This window comes from Ahaetulla prasina, chromosome 17 (assembly GCF_028640845.1).
Source record: "Ahaetulla prasina isolate Xishuangbanna chromosome 17, ASM2864084v1, whole genome shotgun sequence".
NCBI classification, from domain to species: domain Eukaryota; kingdom Metazoa; phylum Chordata; class Lepidosauria; order Squamata; family Colubridae; genus Ahaetulla; species Ahaetulla prasina.
This window is the reverse complement of record NC_080555.1, coordinates 838,098-858,566: the sequence shown is the minus strand read 5'-3', so window position 1 is coordinate 858,566 and position 20,469 is coordinate 838,098. Positions and strand designations below refer to the sequence as shown.

Here is a 20,469-nt window from a genome sequence, read left to right as displayed (position 1 = left end):
AGCCGCGCCCTTCCGCCTCCCCGCCGGCCAATCAGGCGCGGCTGTTCCGGCCCCTCCCGCCGGGCGCCCGTAAGGAGGTCGGGTCGACACGTGTCTGGGCGCCCTCTCCATTCACACGTGCGGCCGGGCGGTGGGGAGGGGTCCGGAGCCATGGAGAGCTTCCTGGCAGGCTGCAGGGCCGCCCTTCAGGTACCCCCGCGCGCCCGGGGAGGACTACCAGCCCCATCATCCGCTCCCCGGCCTCTGCTCGCTCCCATCACCCCCAGCCGCTGTTGGCATCTCTGCCAGCCTGATTCCCCATCATCCCCACTCATTGCTTCGACATGGGCAGGATCCGACTCCCATCCTCCCCAGCCGCCGCTCCCGAGGAGGCTGGACTCTAGCTCCCATCCTCCCCAGCCGCTCCTGGCATCGCCCACCTGCTCTGGACCACTCTGACTCCCATCATCCCATTTATCACTCATTGGGAGTGCTGCTAGATTCCAGCTCCCATCATCCCCAGCGGCTCCTGGCAGCTCCACTTCTTTTACATGATTCTGACTCCCATCATCCCCGCCCTCCGCTCCTACAAAGGCTAGACTCCCATCATTTCCCTTGTTCAGTTTTGTTTTATTTCCTGATCAAGTGTGAACCCATCTCCTTCCCGCTGGAGCGCTCTGACTCCCATCATCCCCGCCCACCACCCCTGCATGGGCAGGATTGGACTCCCATCATCCCCGCCCACGGCTAAGGAGGTGGAGACTGCCAGCAATCTGAATGTTCCCACTCTGCCGGCTTCAGGGATGAGGCTCTTCTGGGGGTGGGAGCGAGAAGGAGGTTGGGGCCGTGGACAGGATTCGAATCCTGCCTGGGGAGAGGAGCTTTTCCCAGCCCAGCCCCCCGGGGGGGGGGGAGGTGACCCCTTCCCCAGCCTTGTTTTGACACCCATCTGCGGGTGACTCACCGTCTTGTGTTCCCTGGACTGGGGTGAGTCAGCTGCTTGTGCCCGTCTGCTTGGCATCCTCTCTGGCACAGAGGCCACGCGGGCAGAGCCACCCCTGGCCGGAGGGTCCAGACCCGGTTGGACAACTCTTCCACCTTGGTCAGTGCTTCCAACTGCCCCTCTGGACCAGAACTGTCCAGTAGCCAACTTTAAGACCGGTCAACTTCAACTCCCAGAATTCCCTTGTGGCTGCCTGGGGGATTCTGGGAGTTGAAGTCCACCAGTCTTAAAAGTTGCCAGACTCGGATACACCCCTGAGATGTACACTTTGTACTAATGTCCAAAACATTTCATACAGATAGTCCTCAAGTTAAGGCCATACCAGAAAACCCGTCGTTAAGCAGCACGGTCATTAAGTTTGCTTTTCCAGGTGGCTTCTACCTGGGCAGCCCTTTCTGTCGGACCGCTCTGCCCTCTCTCTTTAGCGTTTTAATCCCCCTCCCATTTTAATTTCCGGTCTGCCCCGCAGCCATCTGCCACTGCCGTTAAACCTGGCCACATCCCACCTTTTAAGCCTCAGGTGATCTGAAGGTGGCTTATCGCCTGACAGACATTCTGCCGGCGCTGGGAAACCAGAGTTTGTTTGCCGAGAGGGAGGGAGGGCCGGGGTGGGTGGGAAGCTTTTCAGGGCTCCCTGATGGCTGTCAAAATGGATTTAAAAGGGGCACCAACTACTTCTCCACCAGCCATTTGCAAACCCTCCTTAATTTAAATAATAAAAATAAGCCGTGTCCATCTGTGGTTCTAATCTCGACCGAGTTAATTCAGAAAATGTGGAAGTCTTGTGAGCCAAACGCCGGCGTTTTTTCACTTGGGATTTTCCTTCATTTATCCCGTTCTCTTTTCTTCCACTTGGTTGGCAAGTAGGAAGTGGGTGCCCTGCATCCATATCTATCCCCCTCCGAAAGTGGGCATTGCACCCTCTTTGCGGACGCTGCCCCAGGCTGCGCCAGGGAGGTCGGGTCTCGAGTGCAAGTTTTCCCCTCGAATTCAAGCCCGGAGATCCAAGCCCCATGCGCTCCGCAGCGTCAAATGCCCCTTCCTTTTCTTTTGACGTCACCAGAAGGTTCTCCCCAAACACGCCCTTCTCTTCTCAGCAAATGCCAGGGCAGAAGGGCTGGCACCATGCCACCCTGTGGGCAAAGTCAATTTTGAAGAATGAATCCTCCCTTCTGCCATGTCCCAAGTCTCCCAGTCCTTGCACCCTGGACAGCAGCCCTGGACGTCATCCCCCAGTGGTTGGTTGAGGATTATGGGAGCCGGAATGCCGATCCCACAGGGAACCAGGCTGAGTGCGACTGTGCTCGTTTCATCTCTTTCTTTGTCCCCTGGCAGGACCACGTGCAGAGCAAGAGGGCCGTTCACGTGGTGCTGGGCAACGAAGCGTGTGATCTGGACTCCATGGTATCCGCTTTGGTCCTCGCCTACTTTTTGGCAAAGGTCAGCCTTTGCATGCGCTCCGCAGCGTCAAATGCCCCTTCCTTTTCTTTTGACGTCACCAGAAGGTTCTCCCCAAACACGCCCTTCTCTTCTCAGCAAATGCCAGGGCAGAAGGGCTGGCACCATGCCACCCTGTGGGCAAAGTCAATTTTGAAGAATGAATCCTCCCTTCTGCCATGTCCCAAGTCTCCCAGTCCTTGCACCCTGGACAGCAGCCCTGGACGTCATCCCCCAGTGGTTGGTTGAGGATTATGGGAGCCGGAATGCCGATCCCACAGGGAACCAGGCTGAGTGCGACTGTGCTCGTTTCATCTCTTTCTTTGTCCCCTGGCAGGACCACGTGCAGAGCAAGAGGGCCGTTCACGTGGTGCTGGGCAACGAAGCGTGTGATCTGGACTCCATGGTATCCGCTTTGGTCCTCGCCTACTTTTTGGCAAAGGTCAGCCTTTGCATGCGCTCCGCAGCGTCAAATGCCCCTTCCTTTTCTTTTGACGTCACCAGAAGGTTCTCCCCAAACACGCCCTTCTCTTCTCAGCAAATGCCAGGGCAGAAGGGCTGGCACCATGCCACCCTGTGGGCAAAGTCAATTTTGAAGAATGAATCCTCCCTTCTGCCATGTCCCAAGTCTCCCAGTCCTTGCACCCTGGACAGCAGCCCTGGACGTCATCCCCCAGTGGTTGGTTGAGGATTATGGGAGCCGGAATGCCGATCCCACAGGGAACCAGGCTGAGTGCGACTGTGCTCGTTTCATCTCTTTCTTTGTCCCCTGGCAGGACCACGTGCAGAGCAAGAGGGCCGTTCACGTGGTGCTGGGCAACGAAGCGTGTGATCTGGACTCCATGGTATCCGCTTTGGTCCTCGCCTACTTTTTGGCAAAGGTCAGCCTTTGCATGCGCTTCTCCGATCTCCCCAGGACACTTTGGGCCTGCCTCTGGACCCCCTGGCTGCCCCCCCCCTCCCTCATTTGCTTATGCATTGGCAGCGGCTCCTTCGGGAGGCCCTCCTGCCACCCCGACACGGCATCTCCTCCAAATTCCATGTCGCAGAATTAAAACAGGGTGCCAGGCGGAGATTGGCGTCTGTCTGCTGGATTCAAACCAGAGGGGGGGGGGAGGGTCCCAGGAGGATACAGAGACTTCTGCCCCTCCCACCCACCCACCCACTTCCAGGGACAAATTGAATATTTGGGGTATTTTTAAAGCAATTTATTTGGCTGCTGCCACCTCATGGTTGTGTCATTCTCTTCCATGGAGGCTTGTCTTTGTCCTATTAAGAGCCAGGAATGTCTGGTTTGGAGGCTTCATCCTTGTCTGATGCTCTGCTTGCTGGGCAGGGATTCCCACGATCCTTTTGTGGCCCCCACAGACCTCCCCGGACTCCAAGGCGGCCTTCGTCCCCGTCCTCAACATCCCCCGGGCCGACTTCCCACTGCGCACCGAGAGCACTTTCCTTCTCCTTCAGCAACGTATCCCCGAGGAAGTCCTCATTTTCCGGGATGAGATCGACCTGGCGGGGCTGCACAAGGCCGGGTTGCTCTCCCTGACCCTGGTGGATCACCACATCCTGCCCAGGTGGGCGGTAAGAGGAGCAGCTCCCCACGCGAAGGGGGGGCAGCTCGGCTCATCCGTTGCGTCTCTGCCTCCGGTTTGGAAATGTTTGATGGAGAGATCTGGGGGAGCGGGTGGATCCCTCAAGATCCCTACAATTTGAGACCCGAGCGAGATCTCTCGTAAGCTGGTTCGGATGGCATTCGGACCAGCAGAAACGACCTACAGGTAATCCTCGAGTTACGACATTCCTTCAGCGGACGTTTGAAGTTATAACAGCCCCGGAAAATGTGACTTACGATCGTTTTTTCACACTTAACAACTGTTCAGGCTTCCCCAGGGTCACGTGATCGAAATTCAGGTGCTTGGCAACTGCCTCATGTTTATGACGGTCCTGGGGGGGGGTGTCAAGTGATCCCCTTTTGCGACCGTCTTGACGAGCAAAGTCACTGGGAAAGCCAGGTTCACTTAGTGTGTCGTAAAACGAGGCAAAATTCAGTTAACAAATGTCTCACTTAGCAACTGAAATGTTGAGCCAGTTGTGGTCCTAAGTCGAGGACTACCTGTACCCAAAGTCCCCCAGCTGTGCTCCCTCCCTAAAATGTCTACCGACTTCAGAGAAGCCGCTCTTGGCAGCTGCTGATGGGTTGGGGAGTCCTTATCCCCACCTCTGTGTTCTGTTCCCCAGCAAGGACGCAGCGCTGGAGGCGGCCGTGGTGGAAGTGATGGACCACCGGCCCCTGGAGTGGGAGAGACCCCCTACCTGCAGAGTGACGGCCGAGCTGGTGGGCTCCTGCACCACCCTGGTGACCGAGAGGCTGTTCCAGGCACAGGTGCCAATTTTGGACGGGCAAATTGCCGCAATGCTCTACGGTGAGGGCGAAATTTGGTATTCGTCCCCGTTTGAAATTGGCAAGAAAATCCAGGGGAGATCGTCTGAATGGGGGGGAGGCTTCTTGAATGTAGTGTTTTTGCTCCGCCAGGAACCATCTTACTGGATTGTGTCAACATGGCTGTCGAAGCCGGCAAAGTGACCCTGAGGGATGCCCGTTGCGTCTCTCGACTTGAGTCCTCGTTCTCTGAGCTGCAGCCGAGGAACCGCGTCTTCGACGCTCTGCAGAGAGCCAAGTTCGATGTCTCAGGTGGGTAGGGGGATGGGGGGGGGTTTCCGGGAGGGGCCTTTCTTTTAAACACCCCCCTCCCCCCCAGCCAGGGTCGTCTGCAAGCGAAGATGGCAGGATGCGGGCTTCGCATCCTGGCCTTTTTTGGGAATCCGCTGGGAGGCAGGACGAGGGGAGGGAATGCCGTCGACTTCCCAAAAATTAACAGCTAAGAGGGATGCCGAGGGGACCATCAGGCCTCAAGCCCAACCTCCCTTGGCAGGAATGCCAGGTGACTCCCCCCACCTCTCCCCCCCCCACCCAAAATAATTGGGACTCTCCCTCCCACAGGCCTCACCACCGAGCAGATGCTGCGGAAGGACCTCAAAAGCCTGACCAGCAAAAAAGCCACCGTAGCCATCAGCGCCCTGTACATGAGTCTCCAGGTGAGTGGGAAGCCTGCAGAGATACAGGCATCCTCCTCATACGACCAGATTTGAATCCAAGACACTTGGGAAGGGTCCCGCTTAACGGTCTTTCTTGCCGCCGTTGTTAAGCGGATCCCGTTTGTATCAGCAGAACCTTGTTGGCTTCCTCTAAACCAGGGTTGTTCAACCTCAGCAACTTTAAGACGGGTGGACTTCAACTCCCAGAATTCCCCAGCCAGCACAGCTGGCTGGGGAATTCTGGGAGTTGAAGTCCACCCGTCTTAAAGTTGGTGTGGTTGGATCGACCTGTTTTAAATCTCCTTTTCTTAGGATTTCTTGCATCGTCCGGGTCTCGAACAGGAACTGGCCGACTTCTGTCACCAAAAAGGCTTCGACCTCTTGATCGCCATGGCCATCTCCTTCGGGGACCACAAGAAGCCGTTTCGGCAGCTGGCGGTGTATGGCCAACAAGCCGAATTTCAAGAGGCGGTGAGTTTCCTTCAAGATTCTTACCCACCCACCCACCCCCGGCCCGGATTTTGCCTTCTCGGCTACTTCTGCTGGTTCCGTCCTCATCAAAAGCTATTTTAACGCAAAATTTCCAGCGCTATCTCACAAAACGCATGCAAGGAAGGATTATTTGCACAGCTGAGCTGCAAAACCGCCTCTCTCTCCCCAACCTCCCGGTTGATGTTAGAATTATTCTCCTACCGACCCCGCTAACGCCGGTCTTGGATTTCCAGTTATTTTTCCCCAAGGTTTGAAACTAGGTGCGAGGCAGCCAGCCAGCATCCCCTCTTGGAAAGAAGCCTGTTTGGCAGGTTGCGAAGCCCAGAGGGGCGTTCACGCAGGCGCCCCGTGGCGTTTCTGTCACTCATTAACCACAGCCAAAGGTCCTTGCGATTGCCGGTTAGCCGAGCAAGCAGGTGGGGAGGGGGAACAGCCGGGGCAGCTGTGAGGAGGGGGCCGGCCGGAGAGCGGAGGCATGATCGCCCGTCCTCGCCAGCCAGCAGCAGCTCCACCCGGGAGGTAAGCAAAGCATTTGGTGGGTGGGGGGTCTTTTGTATTCCCTTTGCCACACCCACATCACCCCTCCCTTCTCTTCTGCCTCTTCCACCCCCCCATTATTAATGACCCCAGTAAATACAGTGCTGGGTTTTGCAAACGGTGAAGGATTTCAGGAGCGGAGAGATGGATGGAGTCCATTTTAATCCTCCTCTTAGTTATTTGCCCATTTCTTTGAATAATCCATCCGAAGGAGCAAAGCCAGGAGGGTAGAACAGGGCTGTTTGCGCGGAGCGTGCGATGCACAGAATTGCAGCCTTTTGTTGCTTTTTAATTGTCGCTTTTTTAATCGCCCTGCGAGTTCCGGAGGCTTTTGCTGCCGGCAAATTTGACTCAGGGGTAACAATCACAAAAACGTTCTTGGCTGGGAATCATCATTTTTATTGTCAAATCTGGGTTTAACGTCCCATTTCCAAATCCCTTATTTTTTTTGTTTTTCTTTTTAAGCGAGCTTTTGCTGGTTCCGTCCTCATAAAAAAGCTGTTTTCATGCAAAATTCGCAACCCTTTTTCCACAAAGTGAATTCAGGAAGGATTATTTGCTCAGCTGACATGCAGACCGGCTCTCTGTCCCCCAACCTCCGGGTTTATTTTGGAATTATTTTCCAACCGACCTCGCTTAATGCCGATCTTGGATTTGCGGTTATTTTTTCCAAGATATGAAAGTAACAACTCTCGGAAGGTTTCCGGTTCAGTCTTGTTTTGCCTTCCTGTTCAAAACCAGCTATTGTTGGTTTTTTTTTGTCTTTTTCCTCTTCACTTATTTACATTTTAACCTGTGTTGCCAAGTGGATAAATAATTGAAGTTCGGCCGCCACCCTGCATGACAAAACATTAGCTAACTCAAGTTTCTCAAAGGTGAGGCTGACTCAAGAGTCATGATGCTTAAAAAGAAAAAATATTTTTAAGCCCGGCTGGTGTTCTCTTGCAGAAACGACAAAGAGCTGGTGGGACTCCCTAAACATTAATGGGTGAATTTGTGATGTGAAGTTTGCCCTTTGCACGCCCAAACGGTTTTCCATTATATCAGAGGTGGGAATCTTAGGGGGGGGGGGGCACCTTCTCTTGCTGGCGTTTAATTCAGTCATCCCGAATAAATTCACCCTGCGATTTTTAGGACCTGTTGGCTTGTCAGAAAAAAGCAGTTTTCAGCTGGGGTCGCTTCTTGTTTTATCCCAAAGAGGGATCGAGTTGATCAGTTACCCCCAAAGCCCCTTCCGGAGTTCAAACTGAAACTTCTCTGCAACCTTTCTAATGGCCGTAAAATGGACTTGGAATGGCCCCAGGGCCGGGCTTTAGAAAGGCAAGAGACTCATTTTAATGAAAAATGGAGCTTTTTGTAGAATTGTTAGAATGGCAGAATGCCCAGTTTGGAGAAAAGGGGGGGGGGCTGGGAAAAAAAACCAGGCATGGTATAAAAGATTTCAGTGTTTCCCATTCCAAATACTTTTCTTTCTGGAGCAGGACTGGCCCAATGTTGTGAAGAAGGGGTGAGCGCCCGCTGGCATGGAAGTTCCTTCCTTTTTGACCTCCTTCCCTCCCTCCCTCCCCCCCCAGCCTCCCCCAGGCCTGCAGCTCCCCGATGCCGGCCTGAGTCATCCTTGGGTGACGGCAAAGAGCCCTTCTCCAACTTCCCACTTTATGCCAAAGCTGAAAACGCCCTCTGGAACTCAGGGCGGTGTGGAGGGAAACAACCTCTGCCTCGCTTTGCGGCCGTCGTATCGGGCAGTTCTCTGGCCCAGGTGGGTGCTGGGGTTGGGTGGGGCAGAGGGGCAGGGGAGACCCTCCTGGCTCTGGCTTGCTAAACCTGAGTTTTGGAGGGATTGGTAAAAATGGAACAGGGGGTGAGAGCTTGGGCAGAATTTGCTCTAATGTTTCACTTCTCCACAAGAGAGGCCAGCGTTGATTCATTTAATCTGGAGTATGGGATTACCTGGGAAAATATGGCCTTTCTGGCACAAGGGAACTTTCACAGTTAGGAATAGTTTACCTTTAAACCCATTCTTTTGTACGTGAGAGAAGGCGTCCTTTCGTGGTTGGCTTCTGGACATTCTAAAGAGGCCCGTTTGAATGGAATGGAATGGAATGGAATAGAATTCAGAACAGGATAGGATAGAATAGAATAGAATAGAATTTTTTATTGGCTAAGTGTGATTGGACACACAAGGAATTTGTCTTGGTGCATACGCTCTCAGCGTACATAAAAGAAAAGATACATTCGTCAAGAATCATAAGGTGCAACACTCAATGATAGTCACAGGGGACAAATAAGTAATCAGGAAACAATATCAGTATAAATTGTCAAGACTTTGGATCCTCCAGAGCTGTTTTCTTCCAGAGTGGAGCTTCCATGTTCAGAGTCACTCTACCTTTTGTATAACTAGCTGCTGAGGATAACTAGCAAGCTTTGGTTTCAATAGAAGAAGATGTCTGTTGCTCAGGATTGAAATGAGAAGTCCCTGGTGGTCTCTCAACTTGGTGGTTTCCTTGAGGACATTTCATCACCCAACTAGGTAACGTCATCAGGGCTAGAAGGGAGTGGGGCTTGCAGAGTGGAAGAGGAGGAGGCCTATGGGATCCTTGGGGGTTGCTGAACTTGACTGTTTCCTTGCAGACGTCTCATGACCAAACTAGGTAACATCATCAGTACACTGGTTTGCAAACGGTGCTGAAAGCTTTCCAGATCCCCACAGGGTCTGGGTGTAGGGGGGAGGGAATGTGGGTCTCCCCCACGTCCGGAGATCTTCTGAATGTTCATCCTTCCTGGGCTTCTGTCTTTTTCCAGGCGTGCCAAGCCTTGGAGGGCTCTAGCAACCCATCCCTCGGCCTGATCCGGCTGGAGACCCCCTGCCACACCGTCCGCGCCTACCAACAGGTCAACACCGGCGCCTCGCGCAAGAAAGTCCTCCCCATCGTCCGAGAATTCCTGCACCAGTGGGCCAGAGCCAGTCCTACCGGCCCCGACATGCAGCCAGAGCTCTCCAGTTGCGTCCCACCAACCAGGGTGGACCCCCAAGGCGCCGGTAGCCGCGATCCCAGCGGGGCCGCCAAGGATGCCCCGAAGCCTCCCCGCCTGGGTGAGGAGGCCGCTGAGGAAGACACCCTACTGCCTCCCACCCCCATGAACAGCCTGGTGGACGAGTGTCCCCTGCACCAGGGCCTGCCCGAAGTCTCGCCCGAGGCCATCTTCGAGAGAGTCAACCGCATCGCCATCGATCGCTCGTCGGGCGGCCGCAGCCCGGAGAAGAAGTGAACGCCAAATCCAGGGAGGCTGTCAGCGAGTGGCGGGCGTCGGGTTTTCAGCTGGAGGGGCTGAAAACATTGTTTTTGAATTAATTGTAGGACATCCTCTGTGATTAAATCCCCATTGCAATGAAGGGAAAGGAAGGGTGGGGGCTGCTGAACTCAATGCGGGGGGTGGTGAGTGGGGGGGGTTGTGAAATTAAACTGACCGACTGTTGCAAAATTGCAGAATTCTGATTCTCGGGGGAGGGGGTGAAAATGTCTTTCCAGCACCCCAAATCCTTTCCTTTTTTTTTTTCTGGTGCATCCTTCCAAATTGTCCCAAAATGGATTTTGGGGGGAGGGGGAGGGGGAACCGAAATGTTACGTTGGTGCTTGTTGAAGGGGAGACTTAGTTCAGGCTCTGTTGAGGCAAGGACAGCAACGGCCACTCGGTCCCACCTCAACATGTTCCAGAACTGCCTTTTTTTCCCCAAAAAAATAAAAAAATAAAAACCTGAGAGAGTACAAAAATCTCACTGAGACCCCCACACCCCCTCATGTCCATGCATGAAATGTAAAACGTTGTGGGTTTTTTTGCAGCTGAGCTCTGCCTTTTCAGCTCGGCTGAATTCTGTAAAACGGAGGTCTCCAAATTTGGCAGCGTTTTAAGACTTGGGGACTGCTGGGAGTTGACGTCCCCAAGTCTTAAAAGGTTTCCAAATTTGGAGAGCCCTGCTATACCACGAAACTCGGGCTAATTCCTCAATAGTGAATAAAAACACTCGTGTCCTCTTTCTTAAAACGCGTTCCTATGAATGTCTGAACGGTCCTGTTTTTTATACTTGCGCAGGTTTTACCGCGTTTTGTAATCCAGCCAGGAGGGGTATTTCACAAATAACGGTGTTTTATTAAGGTAGCTCCTAAGGCAGGGGTGAAATGTAAAATTTGTTACTAACGGTTCTGTGGCCGTGGCTCGGTGGTGGAGGGGGGGAAATGGGTGTGTGGATGTGAGTGGGTGGATGTGGCCAACTTTTTTTTTTTACTTTTAAAAGCATTTTTTCTACAACCTCTTCGGCCAGAAAAATGCTTTTAAAAGGCTCTGACGATCCCAGCTGAGCCGTGCGATCATCAGAGGCTTTTTTGTTTTACTTTTAAAAGCAATTTTTCGGCCGAAGAAAAAATGCTCTTAAAAGTTAAAAAAAACCAACCTCTGATGATCGCGTGGCTCAGCTGGGCATGGGGGGGGGGCAGGGATTTTTGCTATCGGTTCTCTGAATCACCCGCCACCATCACTACCAGATTGAGCGATCCAGTCCGAACCGGGAGCATTTCACCCCTAACCTCTAGCCTAACGGGGGGGGGGGGGCTTTTGGAGCCCCGAAGCCAGGCCCCTCACTTGCACACCTCACCCTCTGCACTCTAGCCTTAATTTTGGCCCACCTGGGATAGGCCGGTGGAGATGTTTGTCTTGACCCCCAACGAAGGAGAAAAATAAAGCAATTTTTAGACACACAGGAGGAACGGATTTGTGGTTGCTGGGAGCAGACTGGTGTTGTGTAGAAACACCGGATCATTTTTAGAAACGGTGTCACATCGGTGTAAATAGTGTTTTGCCTTATTTCTGCCACCCCGACAGTGAAAGCCTGAGGCCTGAATCAGACCCCCCCCCCTCGTCTCTTGCTCCTGTTTGTCAACGATAGAGTGCCACTGAAGCTGGATGTTCTTCCCTACCTCAGGCCTAATTCAACCGGTAAAGCACAAAGTCTTGTGTTCACACATGCATCAGCCCTTCCCTTACGACACGTCGATCCTGGTTCTGCATTTATCCTCCAACCTGCGTGCCAATTCAGCCCATTTGGGGTTATTGTAGCCAGAGGCTAGTTCACAAAAGGAACCCCGCCGACGCGCCTTCGTTGTTGAGTGCGATGTGTGAACCGGTGCGAAATGTGCCACAAACAAAACTTGACCTGATGGAAATTTAATTCCTCCCACCGGATTTTGACTTCCTGTTTTGGCTTCCTTAGGAGAAGAGTTAAGGGCACAAATTGTATGTTGTTTTCCCCTTGGATATGTATATATTTGTATATATTTGCAGAAAAAAATTATCAGGGTTCCTGCCCATCAGGACCAGCCTGGCCTCAATCGTCCTTAAACTAACAATGGCACAAAGATCATGTGTCCCATAATAGTCCCTAGGGACCATCAAAACAATGCTTGTACAACCAGCGAACTGCACTGGTGGTGTGCAACCGTGGCTGCTTTTAAGACTTGTGGACTTACAACTCCCAGAATTCCCCAGCCAGCTGCCTGGGGAATTCTGGGAGTCCACAAGTCTTAAAAGCAGCCACGGTTGGACTTTCTTGTTCAACACCCATCAGCTAACTTGGCTATAAATATTGACACCTTCTCCCTGCGTGGCACCCAAATAGGAACCGAGCCCAAATCCCCAACGCTGCACTCTCCTAAAATTCCCATCATCCCCAGCTGACCAGTGGCTGCTCTCCCAGGGTGCTGTGTCTCCGGCGTTAGGACCCAGCCTCCTCCTGCCAAGCTCTCCAAGCAGAAAAACCAGTTTGAGAACCATCATCTCCCGGCTTCCGCTGGCATGTCCACACCTCCAGGGCTGCAGTGCGAGTTCGGGTGTCCGTCACAAGCAGGGTTGGCTGGAACTGCACCTGGCCAGGCAAACCTCCCTCCCACCCACCCTCCATGGGTTCCTTTGTGGGAGATGGCAGGACCCTTCCCTCCGAAAGGTGAGTTCTTACCAAGGTGGGGAAGGGAGGACTCTGGAAGAGTGCACGGTTCTCAAACCAATGAGTGTTTGCTTTCTTTACCCTGGGCAACTCGGGGCCAAATGTGTTCACAACTCCCCTGCAAGGTTGTAATTCGTCTCTAAGGTGGTGCCTGGCCAGGAGGAGACACCCCCCTGACCCTTTGGATGTTGGTGGGAATTGTAGTTCAGCCGCACCTAGGGAGATAACCAGGTTTCTCCCTATTTTCTAATTGACCACACAGTGAGATTCTATCCTTCTCTCTCACCTTTTTATGCGGGGGAAAAAATTTCACTAAATCTTCCAAAATATAAATAAATCAGAACCGCCTCACTAAACAAGGCAAAATTTACCTGATGGTCTTCCACCCACCCAACCCTTCTGCAAACATTAATTTTAAAAAACTATTTGTTAGTCTTATTTTTATCATTGTGGTTTAAACACCTCCTTTGAGCCAATCCAGGAACTTCTGTAGTTCTCTTAAATGGGAAAGCAAATTCTCGTCGCTTTGAAGGTTCTTCCTTCCTTCCTTCCTTTATTTTTATTTTTTTTGGAAGTTTCCCTTGAAGTCAAAATCTCCTGGTGGTCTTCCACCCACCCCTGCTTTGCTTTCCCAATTCAGGGGAGGTTTTGCTACAAAGGTTTTTGGTACTGAAACAAGTGCCGAGAGAACTTTTCGTTGACTTTAAAGGGGCACCAACTGTCTCGCCCAGTCATGCTACAGATTCTTGCGCCTAGTTCAGGGATGAGAAGTTCAGGTGCTGGATCCTTGCTGGATCCAGCCCAAATTTTGGCCCAAAGTATTGTGGCTCCCGCCCCCAAAAGGATAAGCAGAGGCTGAATTTTGACCTGGAAGATGTTCAGCTGCTATTGCAAACTCTCTGAACCGGTTCATTAACTAGACACCTATTTGGACGTCATGCTCGCCTGCTGGCAAAGCGCCTTTAAATTATCCCGGGTTTTAATTTCAACCCTTCAGGCCTTCTGACCATCCTGTTTACACGGGGTTCTCCCTGAGTCACGGACAACGCCGGAGGCCTCTCTGGAAGTGGGGCTGCCCCCATCATATCGACTAGTATCGTCTGAATGCAACCTTCACATACAGGATTAAATGTCTGGATTTTGTCTCTACTGCAGTGGTCCAATTCACATTCATAAGGTTATTTTTCACCCCACGAGGGTTCTTTTGCAGCTAGGCAGGGCACCAATTTCCAGCTGTTCAATGCCCCCAGGTCTGGAAAGGAAGAGCCTTTCCCTTCTTGCCTTTTGAAGGTCAACTGCAGCTGAAGCTGGAGGTTCTACACATCTTAAGAAAAACAATACTCTCTTTCCATTTCTTTCACTTCCTTCAAACCTGCCCCAAATTAGGTTGTTTCTCTCCCTTCAAGTGGATTTCCCTCTGGATGGTGGGTGGGGGGAGTGTTTCTTCTCTGCAACGCCCCTTCGGACAGACGTAGATACATCTGCACTTCCTCCCTCACAGACTAATTACAGGTCTCAGCGCCCTGCGACACATATTTGGTCTGCTTTGGCAGGATTTCCCCTCTACCTGCCCGGGAAGCTGTTGATCAAAGTTTAATCAGCTTTTGGAGTTTCTGGAATAAGGAGGTTTAGGAGCATTCTACCTGGGTGCTAGTTGACTGGAAGACTGGGAGAGTTGACCGCAGAGCCGGGGTCCTGCTTGGGAATTTCTCGGGGGCAAATAGTTGGATTCAGGCGGGCACTAAACCAGGAGTTTGCAAAGTTGGGCACGTGGACATGTGGACTTCAACTCCCAGAATTCCCCAGCCAGGTGTGCTGGCTGCAGAATTCCTGGTGTTGCAGTCCACGCGTCTTAAAGTGCCCAACTTTGGTGACCTCTGCATTAAACGAAACCTTCCAAGCAGTCTGCTGGTTTTGTATATTTAAAACATCAAGGGAGGGGTAGATTTGTCTTTTTCCTGGGTGTGCCGGGAACTATCTCAAGGATTAGCCAGAAAGAGAGAGAGAGGAAGAAAAAAACACGTTTATTTCGCCCCAGCTATTTACTGTCCCATCCAGCCCCAAAGAGGAGTGGGGACAGAAGTGAAAACGGAGAGACAGATTTGGGTGGGACATTACAGGGAGCGCCAAGGAAACAGCCAAAATTTTGTAGAGCAGACTCCAAGAGCCCCACAAAAATCCACGAGTTGGAAGGGACCTTGGAGGTCCTCCAGTCCAACCCACCCGCTCAGGCAGGAATGAGAAGATTGTTGGTTGAGGAAGTGGGGGATGTTTTTCCTGCATTGAGCAAGGGAGGGACTAAATGGACTTCAGGAATCCCTCTGACTACAACTGCATTCACTAAAGCAGGGGTCTCCAGCATTGACAACTTTAGGACTTGTGGACTTCAACTCCCAGAATTCCTCAGTGATGGCTGAGGAATTCTGGGAGTTGAAGTCCACAAGTCCTAAAGTTGCCAAGGTTGGGGACCCCTCCCCTAAAGCAATTTTAATCCCTTCTTGGAGGTCCACTCCAGACATGAGTAAGGCCTTAACCCAACAGGCTGAGTGTGCCAGCCTACAAAGTGAGCGGAAAACCATCCTGCCCGTTTTAAGGCACTGGGTGACTGCATCTCTACCAGGGAGATTGCAGCCTGCGATTCTGGACAGGGCAGGTGGAAAATCCGTTCGCATTTTTGCCTCGGCAGGCTTAAGAAGGAAGCCACGGAAGCGTCGGAGAATATCCGAGACATGGAACTGAGAGAAGAATGGCAAGACGACGAATTCCCACGGTAAAGGAGACTCCATGTTCGAGAGCAGCCTATCCTTGAATACCAAAAAAAGTTCCCTTAGTTAGGATTCAGCCAGGCATCTCACTTTTCTTTCCAATTCCTGCTGTTTCCCCCCTCCCACCATCCTAGATAAATAAAACCGGATATCTGAGGCTGCTTAAATTGAAGCCAATTTGCAAACTTGCAAACTGTCTATAATGAAAATTATTAGAGGGTTTCCTGCATGCTTTGAATCCTAGAGCTGGAAGGGACCCGAGAGGTCTTCTAGTCCAACCCCCTGCTCGAGGTTAGAGTCCTTATAATCCCCTCGGTAGATTGAATTGTCTGTATGGCTTGACTTATTTATTTATTTAGAGAATTTATATGGCTACTCACCTTCAGTGCTATATAGCTTCATATAGCGATATAACATCATAATCCAAAGGCTTTCTTTTAGATGTCTTCCTCAAGCCAAAGTTTTGGAGATCAGGGTTCAGTTCCGAAAATATCCAGATTCTTTCCTTTTTGGTCTTACAGGCCTTTGCCGGAGGATACGTCTGAGGAAGATCTAGAAGTCTCCAGTTCAGAATTGACTCCGGGTAAGATTCAGGAAAAATACTGCCTTTTGGGGTGGTTGGTTTTTTGTTTTTTGGTAGAGCCTCCATTGCTGAAGGCAGTCTACCTGTAACCACTCATGTGTCAAGAGATTGTCTTACAATCCTTTCCTTCTTCTGCAGTCGCCTCCAACACCCTGGAACTCTGTGGCCGGAGACACATGAGGAAGCGTCTCCAGGCGCCGGATCTCAGCGAGGGTTCGGTTAAATCCGGGGACCTCCCCGAAAGCACCCCAGATGACAGCTTGGACATCAACCTGGACGAGCTGGAGACGCCCTCTGAAAGCGAGTTCCAAGAAGGCCCGGAGAGCGGGCATGAATTCGAATGGGAAGGTGAGGCCCCGAGTTCGAGTCCCAAGGAAGCAGAACTAGGGGGTTCGACCTGCCGTTAAGATCCCAGCTGGCAGAGATGCGGTCCCTTCCTGGTTTTATTCCGCTGGGATTTGATGCCCGCTTTCCCCGTCTCCCAGATGACCTCCCGCGGGCCAGGCGAGTGGAGGCCAACCTGCCTGAGAAATTCTGCACTGGCTGCGTGGTGGACACGAAGGGTCCCGACGGACAGCTCTGGCGCATCTTCCTGGGAGACGAACATGAGCACAAAGTGGATCTAAGCGCCATCGAGCCCTACACGAGGGTGATCTCCCATGGAGGTAAGCTCACCCTCTGGGTAAGACGAAGGCGGCTTAAATTTGGAACCATCATTCCTGGTTTGTCAAATTGAGTGGTGCGGTGGCTTTAGGGGTGGAGCTCTGGGCTCACGATCAGGAGGCTGTGAGTTCGATCCTAGGTAGAGGCAGATATTTCTCTGGTCACAATGAGAATGTATCTGCTGGAATAAAACTCAGCACTGGCGATAGGAATGGCATCCGGCCAGTAAATACTTGGCTCCATTCAGTTGCCCAGACTCCACCCCACAAGGTGATCTCTTCTCTTCCCTCCTTTCTTTCTCCAGGCTATTGCGGGGAAGGTCTGAATGCCGTTCTCGTCTTTGCTTCTTGTTACTTACCAGAAAGCAGCGTCCCCAATTATCCCTACATCATGGAGAACCTGTACAGGTAACGTCCACCTGTCCCTCTACCTGAGCTGGGGAGAAGTTGGAGAAGCACTTTTTTTTCTGGAAAAGAAACTGGGCTTCTTATTGTTTTGTGGTTAGCTAGCCCTCAAATCAGTGAAAAGCGAAGTAAAATAAAAATAATCCTTCCGGCTGATTATCTGGAAAAAAGGGGTGATTTTTCAGGCTGAAAATGCAAGTTGCAGCATGTCGAGATTCTGCCACGGGTAATGCCTGATAAGTGTGCACACACTTCTCATTTGGGGTGTGTGTTTGTGTGTCAGCTGCCTGCTACTACAAGTTTGCCATGTGACCGTCTCCTCCCCGTGAACTGAACCTGGAAAAGAAAATTGGGGCAGGGCTGTCTGTTGTTTTATATACATACAAGGAAGAAAAGAAAAGAAAAAAGAAGAGAGAGAGAGAGAGAGAGAGAGAGAGAAAGGAAGGAAGGAAGGAAGGAAGGAAGGAAGGAAGAAAGAAAGAAAGAAAGAAAGAAAGAAAGAAAGAAAGAAAGAAAGAAGGAAGGAAGGAAGAGAGGGACGGATGAATGGAAAAAGGAGAGGGAGAGAGGGAGGAGAGAAGGCAAGAAGGAAGGAAAGAAAGAAAGAAGAGAGAGAGTAAGAGAAAGAGAGAGAGAAAGGAAGGAAAAGTAGGAAGGAAGGAAGACAGGAGATAGAGAAAGAAAAAGAGACAGAAAGAAAGAAAGAAAGAAAAAGAAAGAAAGAAAGAGGAAGAAAGGAAAGGAAAGGAAGAAAGGAAGAGATAGAAAGAGAAAGAAAAAGAGAAAGAGAGAGAAAGGAAGGAAGGAAGGGTGGGAAGGAAGAGAAGAGAAGATCGTATATTCTCCAGCTATTATCTTTCCATGTGGATTGTTCTGTTGCTGTGGGAGCGAATTAAATTGGATTTTTTTTTGTAGGCTAAAATGCAGGAAATGGACTCCAGCCTATTTTCTCATTCCCCACAGGTACATCATAGGCACTCTGGAGCTGATGGTAGCCGAGAATTACATGCTGGTGTGTCTAAACGGCGCCACTTCCCGGAGTCGTCTCCCGTCTTTTGCCTGGATCAAGCAGTGTTATCAGGCAATCGACCGGCGGTAAGAGAAGCAGCTTCCAAATTAAAGCAAAGCCATTTGAAGAAACCCCCCCTCCCTCCCCCACCCACCCTGATATTTTCCTTTTTTTTTTTTTTTTGCGTGTGAACCTGGCTTCAATCTGCGATGGGTTTTTTGTTTTGTTTTTTAAAGGTTACTATACAAAGCTGAGATCTCCTTTGTGCCTTTTAAGGGCCGTTTGCAGAAAGGGGAGTTTTAGCACGGCAGGAAAGGGGGGAGCGCAGAAACGTGGCTGGGTTTGGGCATAAATAGCATTTTCAAAGCAGGCCTGTGTGGCTGACAGATGCTCGCATCTCTCAGGGACATTAAGCAGCAACACTTCCCCCCCCCCCCTTTTTAATTCTGAATTCTTCAAGGTGAGGCCTCTAGAAACAGGTGGGGCAGATTTTTCAGCCGCTTTGACATCAAGGGCATTGAATGGCACGTGAGCGCCCGTCTCAAAGAACAAAAGGAATAGAAATATGGGGGGGGGGACCATTCTGCAGACTGGCAGAAACTATTTCTGTTTTTCAAATGCCTTTTGAAAAGTGAGGCACAGAGGCTCAGCAATTCGGGCACGTTGGGTATGTCTAGTCCAGGGAAAAGAAGCACTAGGGGGGGACAGGATAGGAGCGTTCCAATATTTGTGGGGCTGCCACAAAGAGGAGGGGGGGTCCAAAGCACCAGAAGGCAGGACAAAAAGCAACGGATGGAAACTGATCAAGGAGAGAAGCAACCTGGAATTAAGGAGAAACTTCCTGACAGTGAGGACAATTAATCAGGGGAACGGCTTGCCACCAGAAGTTGTGGGTGCTCCATCACCAGAGGCTTTTAAGAAGAGAATGGATAACTATTTCTCTGAAATGCTATAGGGTCTCCTGCTTGAGCAGGGGGCTGGACTAGAAGACCTCCAAGGTCCCTTCCAACTCCGTTATTCTGATATTCTGCGCCAAGAGTGAGACAAGGGGCATCTACATTTAACAACTAAATGAAAATTTTGACTATCTCAAGACCACACAGCGAGTCGAGACAACTTAGAAAGCACGGTATCTCCAGTTTTACTCAATTAGATCAGCTCCACACACACACACCCTCGAGAGACAAACAAACCAGGATATCAAAATCATGTGGCATGGAGTTCCACTGTCCCTTTCCATTTTATTTTCAGGCTTCGGAAGAATTTGAAGTCTCTGGTCATCGTTCATCCCACGTGGTACATCAAAGCCCTGATGACCGTCTTTAAGCCTTTTATCAGGTGGGTGTAAGATGCCAAGACAAGGCTATGGGCATCCATTAACTACTAGAAGGATGGGTGCCAAGGTTGACTTGGAAAAAAAGACCATTGCATTGCAGCCACAAAGATGGCAAAGCCAACATAAACACACCCTTCACCAGCCTCATCTTCCTTTCCGCAGTTCCAAATTCAGCCAAAAAGTGAAGTTCCTAGACAGCTTGGATGATCTGGGCCAAATCGTCCCCCTTCAACAGATCCACATCCCAGCCTGCGTCCAGCAGTGAGTATGGTCTGGTTTTTTTGGCCTGTCCAGTTTGTTCCCCATCTCAAAAGACCCTCCGGACTCTGGCTGAAGTGCAAAACTCCCTGCCTTGCAAAGCTATCCAGAGTGCCCTCTGCACATGTTCTGGGGAGGCGATCAGGCTTGAGCAAAATATGAAGGCCCTCTTTAGGGGCAGAAAACCCAGCTATGGGAGAAAACCCTTAATTCGTGGGCGACCTGCTCAACCGCCAATGGGCAGGGGGAGCCACAGAGGCCTGTCAATCCGGTCCAGCCACCCGGATTGGGGATGATGGAGACTGGAGTCCAGCAGCTTCCAGCCATCTTCCCTCCAAAAAGGCTTTTTAACAGGAGAGAAATAAATTGCTTATTCTATTTTTATTTATTTTTATTTTATTTTTTTATTTGTCAAATCTTATATAAGATAACAGGTAAAAGTATAAACATAATTTGGATACATGAAGAGTAAGTAAAATGAAAAATCAAATATAAATAATATATAAATAATAATAATAATAATATAAAAATAAAAATAAAAATAAAATGAAAAGAGAAGTTTCAACCTTGGCCTTCTGTTTTCTCTTTCTCTTTCAGGCTACATCAGTCCAGCAGCAATTCCTGAAGCCCCCCCTCCCCAAATAGCCAGACCGGCTGGATGGCCTCTGGGGACCCCCACATGCCCACTCAATGCTTCCCTCTTTCTTGCTCTTCTGTTTTAAAGGGATACTGAAAAGCAGTCCAACGTGCATCCCTGCCCTCCCCAGAGTTATGGGCCGTGTTCCTATCCTTCCCATGGTCCACCGCCCCCGATGGGGGGGAGGGACGGGGAGCGGAATGGATTCGGACCCCCAGAAGCAGAGCAAAAGCCCCCGGGACTGTCGGGCTCATGGGGGGGGGGGCGGGGGAGGC

At 51.0% G+C, this 20,469-nt stretch overlaps 2 protein-coding genes across 3 annotated transcripts; both read left to right on the top strand.

Annotated features, from left to right (window-relative positions):
* The first annotated feature begins 29 nt into the window (after positions 1-29).
* PRUNE1 (prune exopolyphosphatase 1) lies at positions 30-9,969 on the top strand. 2 transcript variants are annotated; one of them, XM_058160229.1, is made up of 8 exons: positions 30-189; positions 2,318-2,422; positions 3,788-3,993; positions 4,658-4,842; positions 4,953-5,111; positions 5,421-5,515; positions 5,828-5,986; positions 9,347-9,969. In XM_058160229.1, the coding sequence occupies exons 1-8, from the start codon at positions 151-153 to the stop codon at positions 9,812-9,814; spliced, it is 1,416 nt and encodes a 471-aa protein (XP_058016212.1). In that variant the 5' UTR covers positions 30-150; the 3' UTR covers positions 9,815-9,969. The 2 variants fall into 2 exon arrangements, with proteins under 2 accessions (XP_058016212.1, XP_058016211.1); XM_058160228.1 differs by lacking the exons at positions 30-189; positions 2,318-2,422 and adding exons at positions 2,936-3,098; positions 3,196-3,300.
* Positions 9,970-11,414: 1,445 nt separating this feature from the next.
* BNIPL (BCL2 interacting protein like) lies at positions 11,415-20,465 on the top strand. Its single transcript, XM_058160344.1, has 10 exons — positions 11,415-12,539; positions 15,226-15,309; positions 15,826-15,887; positions 16,026-16,235; positions 16,373-16,552; positions 16,855-16,957; positions 17,918-18,049; positions 19,215-19,301; positions 19,462-19,560; positions 20,155-20,465. Exons 1-10 carry the CDS (start codon positions 12,496-12,498, stop codon positions 20,180-20,182), a joined length of 1,029 nt encoding a protein of 342 aa, XP_058016327.1. The 5' UTR covers positions 11,415-12,495; the 3' UTR covers positions 20,183-20,465.
* Positions 20,466-20,469: the final 4 nt, after the last annotated feature.